The sequence below is a fragment of the Orbicella franksi genome, chromosome 15 (assembly GCF_964199315.1).
Source record: "Orbicella franksi chromosome 15, jaOrbFran1.1, whole genome shotgun sequence".
NCBI lineage: Eukaryota > Metazoa > Cnidaria > Anthozoa > Scleractinia > Merulinidae > Orbicella > Orbicella franksi.
In genome coordinates, this window is record NC_138159.1 from 8209398 (window position 1) to 8221900 (window position 12503).

Consider the following 12503-nt stretch of genomic DNA (forward strand, 5'->3'; position numbering starts at 1 on the left):
GATGTTTTATTAAACTTAAAGCTAATAAGCATCTCAGGTTTCAACATAACATCGTTTACAGAAGCTAACTACAACTCTTTGGAAGTAAAACCTTACAAATAAATTACACAGAGCAAAAAAAAAAAACAAAAAAAAAACAGAGGGTTTAATATCTGCGCGTCGTATGCATTCGTGACCGACGAAAGGAAGCTACATTCTCGAAATGGCATTTTATAGATGTGTATGACCTCAAGACCTTAAGATTGCAAATTCCGAAAAAAAAAATTGTTAAAGTAAAGATGTATATTTAAGACGTTAATCTCTTTAAGCTTACCTCATTGAACAAAAGTTCTCGTCTTTGTTGTTTTTTCAAATCCATTTTCTTCACCGCAACTTGCCGTCCCGTTTTGTTGTCTCGAGCAAGACAGACAACCCCGGTTGAACCCTCGCCTATTTTAATAAAATTTTCCAGATTCTCAGGCGGACCAGTCGAGGTTACAACTAATTCCAAAGCTTTACGAAACTGCTCGTGACTCACTGGTGAATCAGAATACATGAGCCTCGTCTTCGAAGAACTTCGAAGGTCGTCTCCGTTATTTTCCGCTGCTTCGCCCGCCGAGTCCGTACTTGCCGAGCCATAATCGGAACTTGCAGACGTCTCTCTCTGTATACCAGAAGTCTTTTGCTGCCTATTATTGTCTCTTTCGTTGTACGAGCGTCCATACCCTTCCGAAAATCGGCGGTTGTTTAATTTCTCAGGACTTTCTGGAAAATAGTCCGCTGCAACATTTCCGTTGGATGTCCTCGAAGCATCTACGCCTTCACTAAGTTCAGGATTCGGTCTCTCTCTTTTTCTACCGGAAGGTCTAGAGCCTGGATTAACTCTGAACGAATTGCGAAGAGAATTCGACCTAGAAACGGATATGACTTTAGAAGCTTGTCCGGGTTTCTCGGAGTTCAACAAATTCAATTGGGACTTTCGCAACGGTGAAACTTGAGTGATAATTTCAGGATCGACAATCGGTTTAGGTCTCTTTTGAGATTCTCTCTCTATCCCAAGCAAGGCTTCCCATTGAGGCGGTAAACCAAGGAACTTCCCCGTTTTTGTATCATATCCAGTGTGAAATCGGTGTTCGAAGTTCTGCGGTACCGATATGTCGATTCGTTTACGTTTCTTTTGAAACAAACGCTTGAACATTTTCAAGTGCCTCACGGCAAAAACGCCGTAAAAAGTTTGGCAAGTTCCAACTTACAGATTAGCTGTTCTCGTAGTAATTGGTGGGTGGTAATAAAGCCAAAAATGAATCTCCTGGAAAAATTTGGAAGCATTTACACCGCGCCATGACGATTTGTCTGCAAATTTCCGTCCGTTTATTTACTCGGCAAATATTCGGAAACCGAATATTTCCGATGAATTAGCGGAGATACCCGGAGAGAATGAATACGCGGTGGTTTGATCCAGCTGTTTGCCGCGAAAAAATGCAGACTAGCCATGTGACCACGCCGCATCGTTCAAGTTGATTCTGAGAAGGTCATGCTGGTAGAATGAAAGTTTAAGCTGGTTTTGGTGGAATTTAACATGGAAATTGGAAACGAGATTAGTCAACAAATAAGAGTAAGTAGCTACGATAGTAGCACGTTTTATTTCATGTGTTTTAGTTCGTAAAGGGCAATAATTTAGCCTGAAATAATCCACTGCGTACGCCGCCATCTTGTTTCGACACTGATTCTAATTGTCAGATGTTAATAATCGAACGCAAAACATCTGTTTAACGTTTGAAGCGCTCATGAGAGAGCATTTTAAATGTTATTATGACCTTATTTAGCTTACCAAATACTTTCGTTATGAGTATGTTTTCTCTCCTATCAATATTTCGTCTAGCTTTTGTGTGATTATTTGAGTGTCGAGGTCAGCTCTGTAAAGAACTGATTTTGGTCACTGTTGTTTCGGAAACCTGAGGGGAAGTAATCCTCAGAGTCAAGTGAAAATCGTATGTCAGTTGACTCTGGTTTGATGGTGTTATATTGAGTCATTTTCAAGGGACCAGTCTTTTAACACCATTGGCTTACAAACACATTTTATTTAGCAGTGCCCTTGAAATTCCTGTAATATAATTATGTAAATGTCCAAGTGAAATGACTTTGATCAAAATCAAAGATGACCATTGTCACATTTGATAAATATTCAAAGGCATGTGTCAACAAGACACTGCTTAGTAATTCAATGCAATCCATATACAGTGCAGCTCAGATATTTGCGAACTACGCATACGCGTATTATACGAGCGTATTTTGCGTATACGCGTATGTCAATACGTGCACATATACACATGTATACACGCACATATACATGTATATACGCATACGTACGCATGTATATGTGCACGTATATGTCTCTTTGTTATGCATTCCCATAAGTTTCTTTATGTGAAGCATTGTTGGTCAAACAAAGGACATTGTATTTCTGGGAATGAAAAAGGCTTCAAAGCGAAATTTGCATGTTGTTAGAACGTCCTGCTGATCAATGAAAACTATCATATTTCAAGTTTTCGATTACTTCGCAAATTCACCGACAAACTACTGTTTATTAACACTTGCTTGATCTTAAGCTACCAAAAATGGGAAGAAAACTGAAACAGTCGCTTGAACTCCCTATTTTAACATGTGAACTTAATGTTTTTACAAATAAAGATCTGTGTTTTGGCACATGTCGGCAAGTCATCTGCGAAATGTTTGTCTGAATTAAGCGTTCTGAAGATCCTAGTCGGAAAAATGATATCTTCGGTTATATTTGACACAGATCATTCATTCAAATGGTAAAATAATCTTTCCTTGAGGAAAAAATTGTTTATCAAAGTTTCTGTGGTGTGCTGCTCATGTATAGTTATTTTTTCTTCAAGGAAAAGTTCTGTGTTTAGGCACGCGTTGGCAAGTTGCTTGTGAGATGTTTATTGTTTGAAGCATTCTGAAGACCTTGTCGAGAAAATGATCTCTCCAGTTATATTTGACACAAACCGTTCATTCAAACGGTAAAATGCTCTTTCTTTAGCCAAATAATTGTTTATCAAAGTTTCACTGGCGTGTCGCTCACATTTAGTTTTTTTTTTCTTTGAGGAAAAGTTCTGTGTTTCGGCATGCGTCTGCAAGTCACTTGCAAGAATGTTTATTGTTTGAAGCGTTCCGAAGACCTTGTCGAGAAAATGATATATCCAGCTATATCCGACACAAACCGTCCATTCAAATGGTAAAATACTCTTTCCGCCGATGAAAGAATTGTTTATTGAAGTTTCTATGGTGCGCCGCTCACATTTTGTTGTTTTTAATTTTCTTCAAGGAAAAGTTGTGTGTTTCGGCACATGTTTCCAAGTCGTGTGCTTGCTTGGACCGTGTTTACTTTGTGTGGAAAAAAAGTTATCTTTTGGTTGTGTTTACTCCATGAAGATGGGATTGTTGAAGCATGGATCCCCGGTTCTATCCAAAAAAAAAAAAAAAAAACGGTAAATTTTTGATTTAACAGCAAAATGCTCTCTCTTTTAATCATATTCAGTCAGTTAATTTTCTGTTTCCAATTGCAAAATGTTAGTTTCTAACATTTTGCTAATAAGTCTAGTCTGAAGGCATACGTGCGTATACTGTATACGCGTATTCAAAATAAAGAAAACTCTTTCTCGCTCTGTGGCAAGCTGTCAAGCCATTGAAAGCAACAATGACCTGTTAAGAAAAGCAAAAACAATAGGTTAGCTCATACATACTAATCAGGAATACGCATATATACTGCAAGCCTGCAAATAACAATCGGTCATCGAACAATTGTCCGGTAAATTTGAGGTTTTGACAGGTAAAAGCTTAGCCTGGTCAGACACTCTGACAGGGCATTTCTGCTAAAATGAAAAATATTTTGACTGGAAATTTGTGGCCAAATATGGGACAAGTTATAATGTTATACTGCCACACAATACTAAGCCAAAAAGGTTTGTTATCGGTTTTGTTTTTATTCCAATTCTAAGAATTTTATCACGCGCAGTGCGTCGTGTCAAATGTTATAATAAATTATGTCGAATTGTAAACACATCACATCAGCGCCACTATCCCTACATGTTAATTTATGCATTTTGCAGTGGCGTTGTGAAAGATCATGAAGCCCCATTTAATCTGAATTATGTTCATCTGAAAAACTGCTAAAAACTGAGGTCTTATGTAATTACTCGTCGTTTGTTGCTACCAAGTGTTGTGGAATTAATTTTCAGTCGTAATATATTGACCCGATTATAATAGTATGGAAATTAAATACACGGCCCAAATACTCATGTTTCGTTTATCTGAATGCAATCACTTTCAAAAACTTTAAAACCTCTAAAACATAACCAAATGTTTATTTTAGTCCGTATGATCAAAAATCAGTTTAATTTTTAACTCTTCTAGTTTTTTTTTACGTTTGTCAGTGTGGTTGAAATATAGTTTGTGTACCACAGAAATGTTTTGGTGAAAAGCGTGAATGTACAGATTAGTCACGCTTTTTAGTCACGACCACCTCCAATTCCACATTTTAAATAACTACGCAAATTTTTTATTCAATTGACCCCAAAAACATCCAGAGGAAACTTGCTTTCAGAAAAAGTCAAAGAATTCATTTCAGCCAATTTTCAAGTCTCTGAATGTCCACGTGGGAGATTGTTTCAACGTTTTTCCCGTTTTCCTTAGACGTCTTGAGAAACTTGTTACGTTGGAAACGCTTGTGTGACTAGGGGTATGAATGTTTGTAAATTTGTCAATTTTCAACAGGTAAAATAATACCAGAAATAATGTAAATGTCCCCTTGCTGGTGCTCGTAGCGATTTTACACTCAGCTGACTTATGAGCTTTTCGAATTTACAACCAATATTTCAGCGAAGAGTCTACACTAAAATACCAAAATGTCTCAAATGTCTCTTTTTAATTTCTAACGACAAGCAATTTCTTTTGTCCGACCAGACTGGCTTTTTGTTAGGTCAAAACTGGTCCTTGTCCTGACAAATGGCCTGCCTATAGACAAAAATTATTTGCAGGCTTGCACTGTATATGTGTATGTGCGTATGTGCATACGGATATGTGCGTATATGCATACATGTATACGCGTATTGGGCTGACGCAAATTACGCGTATATTTTGGTTCGGATATATATGAGCTGCACTGTAAATCTCGATTGCTAGTAGTCCAGTTAATTTTTCTTCACATGCACCAGTGTTTCAGTTAGAAAATTTTACTTGAGGGCCAAAGTGGCCCCTGAAGACCTTTTTCAGGGGCCAATTCTTTAGGTGAGGGTCCAATAAATTGTAGAGGGTCATACTGAGGGGGTGGGGGGTCCTCTGGCATGGTTCACGAACGGAAAAAATAGAGGATCACGGATATAAAAATTTTGTTTTCCCAAATCACAAAAATAAGCAAGTAAGATATTCTTTTTAGTAACTTGTTCTTACACTAGAAACAGTGTTTGAAGAAAGCAAAATCACAAATTGCTAAGTCAAGACTCCATATTGCAAATCGCATACTTAAGTCACTCTCAGGACTCACACAGCCAAAAACCTTTGAGTCCCACACACAGGACACTCATTATAATTATGAATTGTACATATGAATAACACATACAATTAAATGAGCTTGGTATTTTAGTAGTTACTTTTTTTACCTTGGAGGGCCATTTTGTGTTCGAGGAGACCAGCATACTGATTTAGAGCGGTGTTTGAAAGCTTCTTTACTCATTCCGTTCGATTTCCTAGCCTCCGAGCAGACTTAACAATACATATCAACCCTCCAAGTTAACTTGTTTCCTTAGTGGCAATTTGGCCACTGACTGTTCAGGTTTGGTTGCCAGTGAAAAATTTTAGTCGCCAAAATATATGCATAAATTAATGATTAATTGATAATAAATAACAATCTTATTATTATCTAACTGTATTATTAATAACATTTTCCTTGAACCACCAGGTAAATTGAAGTCCCGTTCAGTGAAAGAACTACCTACTGTTGATTCAAATATGCTTTTATTGGAATGAAATAGTTTCTGATCACAATGAAAAAGTACTATATTGTTGCAACAGTGTTGTGAGTTGATCACAGTTCTCATTCAGTCATTTTAAATTGATTGGCTTTCACTTTCAATAAATCTTTACAATGGTTATAATAATGCAAATGTACATGCCTTCAAATAGCTCCATCGATTTACAAGTGACACCACAAATATCAAAAACCAAAGGTTCAGACTATCTTCATTATAAAGTCTTGCTTGAGCACTGGCGCTGGTTGTGAAATCAACCAGCAAAAAGCGTGAGCATGTATGAATGAAACATATGTTTACCGCCATTTTTCCCACGAAAATATTTGATGAAAATTAAGAAAAAAAGTCGCTTCACAAAACACAGAAATATTTGTGTATATCATTTATAATTCACACAACAGGAGCAGTGCAAACGACACAGATTATACCAAGTTAAAATAAGATAGCCTCATTCGCAGCTGAATGGCGGAAAGTTTTCCAATGTTTATCAAGGCGGCATCAAATTCTTGCAGAGACCATAAAGTGAACACTATTTTTACCTTATCGCTTATGATCTTTTTTAAATGTTCAACCTCGTTTTCTGCTTGAACAAGCAAACGATATAAAACTTCATCTGAAAATTAAAGACTATTGAAATGGACAGAAACGTTCATGCTCAAATTGTTTGTCATTTTGAATTTAATATGCAAACCGCAGAACATGAATACTCAACGCGAAAATACTTTCACAAGTTTTGGGACAATCACTAAGACGGATATTTTTTATTGATGAAATCTTTGACAATTTAAAAATAAACCCAGGTTCGTTCACACAAGTGAAATTTATTTACGACTGCGAGCCGCTTTTCATCACAGTTTTTTTTATTTATAGAATCCCCCGTGCTTGTGTTATCAAGTTTGCTGTAAAGCCAAGTATTTTCGTGTCCACTGAAACAAAATACGTTTCTCAAATACATCTGGATGTTTCTCAAATATATCGTGGATTCTGTCATCGTCGAGCTTTCCAAGCTTTTGCAATTCCTCTTCTTTTCGATGGCAAATGACCGGATTGCGTGCGTTGTCTCACGCTTCCAGGTAAAATTGTCACAGGCCAAAGTTCAGTCGAGTGGAACGAATTTCGTCGCGTTCCAAGCTCAACTGAATGCAATTCCTTGATCTTTGTTTACCGTGTAACATTTCATTTTATTCAGTCTCCATTTCTGTTGGTTAAAATCCCACAACAACTAGCTTTGCAAAGTCAGAACGTTTTTCTTTTCGCTCCGGATGATAGTCCGCTCAAGCTCCTGACGCATAGGTCACGTTAATTTTAGTCGCCGGGCTGGCGACTTGCGTGCTAATTTAGTTGCCAGCTCCAAAATTCTAGTCGTCATGGTGACTAAAATGGTCACAACTTGGAGGGTTGCATATAATTTCCATTTTTCTCGTAGACCAGCCACGAATATGTTTTGAGCCACAGCTCAAAAAATCTTTGTTCCTTAGATTTCACAGATTTTGCTTGTGCTGATTCTTCATTGTCTTCATTCACTTTCGCATCATCCTTCTCTATTGTAGTTGCTGCTTCTTGTTCTTGATGTTTACTCGCTTTGGGCTGTTTTGCGAATGAGAGCTGTGATTGCCCCTCCAGGGGCTTAAGTTTTTTCTTCGGTCGCATATAATTGGAATAACAATGTCCGCCTTATGAAAGCAAGCAGGAAGAGACAGAAAGCACGTGTATAGAATCAAAAACCATACACTTCTGTAAAATACCACTGATCGTGAAAATTGAGGCTGTAATGACCAGAACATAATGGCGTTGGCTTTACGATCACGCGCTGCTTACTTTGATACGTATTTTGAAATTTTTCATAAATAGAGAAGAAAAGTCATCAAGTCATGATCGTAATAGAGAGAATGTAATTTTTTTGTGTCCAATGGGATGCATCTGGGACTAAATTTGTGTGTCTTTTAGGAAAATTATGAGTCTGAGACGCGGGACGTGCAGGTAGATGGATCACTGCACATTGCATGGGTGCTATTATAATGTAAAAAGATGCATATACCAGGGTTTCGTTAATGTCGTCAGTAGGAAGAAAATTGGCTTTTACAGGCAGGCAAAACATTTTGAGTTGAACTTCTTTATAAGAAAAATGCTCCTTCAAATGGTCAAATTGGTGTTGCAGCTGGTCATAAGCAACTGGCGCCTGTTTTATGAAGCTTGATTTGGCGTAAAAATTTTCGTAGAGCTTTACGACTCTACGCTTTCGTCACCACTCTCCTCCTACAAGATGGGAAGATACATTACCTCCTACTTCATAGCTTTTTTCGTAGTTGTGTATTGTTACTATGGTAACCTGCCTATTTCGTAACATTTGATTTCAATTTGTAGCATATTCCTTGCATATATCTCATATATATTAAAGTGTCATTACAGTTTACAGTGCTTTAATCGTTTTTAATTTAAAATTCTGTATTGAGTTTACCCTCTACCATCTACGCTCTATGGTTCTATGTACAGGCGTAGAAGCTTACAGTTATTATAGCAAATATTAAAGCATGTGGGGAATGTTTAGTGTTGCGACGGTTTACAGTATTGTAATAATCTTTTTAATGTACAATTCTGTATTGAGTTTACCCTCTTCTACCATCTACAGTCTACTCTCTTCAATCTACACTCTGATCTACCATCTACCCTTTAAGTCCATCTACGCTCTGCATTCTACCAGCTACTCTCTACACGCTACACGCTTCAATCTACCATCTACCATCTACCATCTTCCCTCTAAGCCCATCTACACTCCACTCTCTACGTTCTTCCAGCTACTGTCTTCAATCTACGCTCTACACTCTACGATCTACCATTTATCCTCTAAGCCCATGAATTTTTAATATATTTTTTAAATTTTTAAATTTTTTAATGAAGAAAAGCCTTAATGCACATGTTATTGCGTGTTGTTATATTTCGGGGGCCATACGATTGGCACTAACTGTATGGCCCCCAAAATATAAAAAAAGTTAAAAAATAAAAAAAAAATTTAAAAAGATTGAAATATGTGACCCTCCACGGGAAATCAGGGATAAAGGCGATAGCACGCTCACAACACGCTAACACAGCACACTTAGTGTGTCATAAGACATGCTTTATGCGCATATTTAATTCGTAGCACAATGAAGGACACACAACCATTGGTTTCGAAGATGTTAACACGCTAAACCTTTTGTTTTGATTAGCGCGCTAACCGTAACACGCTTAGTGTGTGAGTTAGCACGCTAGAACACGCTAGAACATGCTAGAGCTAAAAGGAACACGGCAGAAAGTTTGTGATCTCGCTCTCCAAAAAGTTGGAATTTTATTATTTTACTCCAACGGCTTCTAAATTAGCGACAATTAATAAAGAGCGACAAAGAATGGGAGAAAAACTTGGCATCCATGTTGGACAACGAACAAAAGATACTATTATTCTGGATAACCTCAAACACAAGTAGAACATTTTTAAACAAACTGATTACCTTCCTTCCTTTGGAAAGAAATACAGCCAAAGAAAAAGTTGCTGTCTCTGATTCTCATCGGTGCCGAAGAACAACAAATTGTCGCATTACTGTACGCATATGGCATTGGTTACACGTGTTGGGAAGTTAAATGATGCAACTAAAGTTAAGTTTTCCAATGTAAAGTGTAAGCCATAAAAAACGAAACCCTGTTGTAGTCATATTTGGATAATTTAGTTCGGTTCGTTCGAGAAGAACAATTTTACCACCACTAGTGGGAAGATTTTGGTCACGCACTAGGCAACGAGTTGGGAACGTCTCAAGTTTCATTCGCGAACAAAATAACTTTACAGACATGGATGCCTTTGGCTTTTTGTTGGGTTATAATTATTTTCATCCGTTTTGTAACGGTAACTTTTTTCGGTTAGTTCTGAATTCATAGATACTGGGGGTTCGCGATCAATTTCCCCTTTTTGGCTAGATGGAAACGAAGCAGACTGCAAAACGGCGTGAATTGACGTCCTGGAGTCCCAAAATGCGTAAAAGCAAGTTGTTTTGTTTTGGCATCTTGTTTGGTGATTTCTGTGTAGCAAACGTGAAAAAAACAACAAACATCTTGACATCTGCCAAGCAATAACGCCAACAAAGAAAGGTTCTGTGACAAAACTGTGACCTTTGTATGTGGAATTGTTTGTTTTGATTTGAACATTGTGCAAATGTAAAGCGTCACGAAAAGCTGAATCTGATCGGATTCCCCTTGTCGTTTGAATGGCTGATTTTTTGTCGTGAACAGATAGCAGCAACCGTTCGAACAGCATCCTATCTTGAATGGATAACACATGGCAAGCGAATGGTTTTTCTCATGAGAGGTCAGATTTACTGTTCAATGTTTATAATTTTCTTTTTAATTGAAGCGGTGGCAAGAATGGCGCTTCTCAAGACAGGTAAACATGACAACTGCATCTCGCCTTCTGTCGAAACGGCAACACAACAACAAATACAAGGACGAGTTATAATCAAATCCGGGAAATTACAGTACTGTTATTTTTTTACACACACTTGACCGACACACTTCATTTCAATTGCGATTGCGGTAAATAAATGGTAAGTAATTGTGTTGATCGATGAGCAACCGCAATGTTCGTCAATGTTCTCTTTGCCCAAAACTCTTTCAGCACAGTATTTGAAAGTATCGCCCTTTAAGCGTGTTGTGCTATTTCGCACGCTAAAGCGTGTTGTGGCACGCCATCTTTTGTTTTCGAAGTTTAACACGCTTCTTTGTTTGACTGCATTGTTAGTGTGTGCACGCTTATTGATCTTAGTGTGTCCAACCAAACAAAAGAGTTTACTAATGAAGTGTGCTCCTGAACACGCTTTAAGCGTGCTAAAGTCAAATTCTTTTATTTCCAAGTGGAAGCGTGTTGTGAGCGTGCTATCACCTTTATCCCTGTTTTCCTGTGGAGGGTCACATATTAAAACATTAGAAAAAGATATTTTTTGTTTGGGAGGGTCCCAAAGAAATTCTATTAGAGTTTCTTAGTTGTCTCTATGGTAAGAATGATTGTATCAAACTTACGTACTATGTTATTGACCAGAGTAGTATTTTGTTTCTCGATTTATTTCTTTACAAAGCTTTACAAAGATGCTAATTTTAGCACTCTGCAGTTTTCTACCTATCAAAGCCACTAAATAAGTATCTGTACATTCCCTTTGAGTTGTTTCATCCCATGAGCAACAAGAGGGCCTTTATTAGAGGTGAGCTTATGTGCTATACTAGAAATAGCTCCACCTTTAAAGCCTTTAGCGAAATGCGAGAAATTCTGGAAGCACCTCTGGCTTCGCGGTTACCCAGTTGGGATTTTACTTCCTTTATTCAGGAAGGTTAAATACAGTAACAGAACTAAATGGCTTTCGCTAAAAAGTAATCGTGCAACGGTAGAATGGTAGTCTTTAAATCTACATTTAAATTAACTGTAGTCATGCTAACTGATGTGAAACAAATTTTGTTAGAGTGTACTCAAAAAGTGCAAATACTTAGGTCACGTGACTTTGAACGCTTAGTGGATGTTTTGTGACCACGTGGAGATGTTGTTTACTAGTTTTTAGGGTCTTATTTCTTCGTAGAGATTGTTGTTCATTCTAAGTTCGAATAAATGGTTTAACTCAGAGCCACTAACATCAAGCTGGTTATCCAGAGACATTTACCAGACTTAGACTGTATTGTCAGTTATAAATCTACTACTACTTTAGCACATCGATGTAAATTGTATGTTTTGGAGGGGCCGTATGATTAGCGCTTATCATTAAGGCATTTCTTGTAACGTCTGTTTACAGCATGTTTCAGCAGTTATTCACTTCCATGGGAAGTTAAACATAGGCACGCTCATGTGCTATATATGCTGTTCAGTGTTGGTTGTAACCATTCCCTGAAGAAGTCTCAGACAGAGACGAAACGGGTCGGAAATAAACGAAAAAGCTTACAACTACCAGAAGTCTTCCTTTGTGCTGCTTACTAGTCTTTGTTAACAAATTTAAAAATTTTTTTAAACAAATTAAAAAATTCCAATAACCTTCCAAGCAGATGGGCTTAGAGGGTAGATGGTAGATCGTGGAGCGTAGCTTGTACGTAGAGCGTAGATGGGCTTAGAGGGTAGATGGTAGATCGAAGAGGGTAGATTGAAGAGAGTAGCTGGTAGAATGTAGAGAGTAGAATGTAGGTGGAAGAACATATAGCATAGAGCATATAGAGTAGAGGGTAAACTCAATACAGAATTGTACATTAAAAAGATTTTTAAAATACTGTAAACGGTAATAACACTTCAATAACACTTTGATATATATGAGATAATAAAGAAAGCCAGTGAATTACAATTACAAAAATTACAGCATCGCAGATGATCAAGAAACTCGCACTCCCAGCCCAATATTTTTTATCACTCTACTGTTTTTTAAGCTTCTAAACTAGTGTAGAGAGTAGTCAAAAATTCTTGAACTGATAAACTAGTAAATGCGTAGAGAGTAGATG

General features: G+C 37.5%; 2 protein-coding genes across 3 annotated transcripts in view; one reads left to right on the forward strand and one right to left on the reverse strand.

Moving 5' to 3' along the window:
• LOC145470714 (serine/threonine-protein kinase PAK 4-like) overlaps positions 1-1413 on the reverse strand; it is an 84245-nt gene extending 82832 nt beyond the window's left edge. For both annotated transcript variants that reach the window (XM_081454542.1, XM_081454541.1), the window contains exon 1: positions 314-1413. In XM_081454542.1, the coding sequence (XP_081310668.1) occupies positions 314-1177 (864 nt within the window). In that variant the 5' untranslated portion in view covers positions 1178-1413. The remainder of the gene's footprint in view (positions 1-313) is intronic.
• Positions 1414-1484: 71 nt separating this feature from the next.
• LOC145470711 (zinc finger CCCH domain-containing protein 14-like) overlaps positions 1485-12503 on the forward strand; it is a 28256-nt gene continuing 17237 nt past the window's right edge. The window contains exon 1 of the mRNA XM_081454540.1: positions 1485-1594. Coding sequence (XP_081310666.1) covers positions 1559-1594 — 36 coding nt within the window. The 5' untranslated portion in view covers positions 1485-1558. The remainder of the gene's footprint in view (positions 1595-12503) is intronic.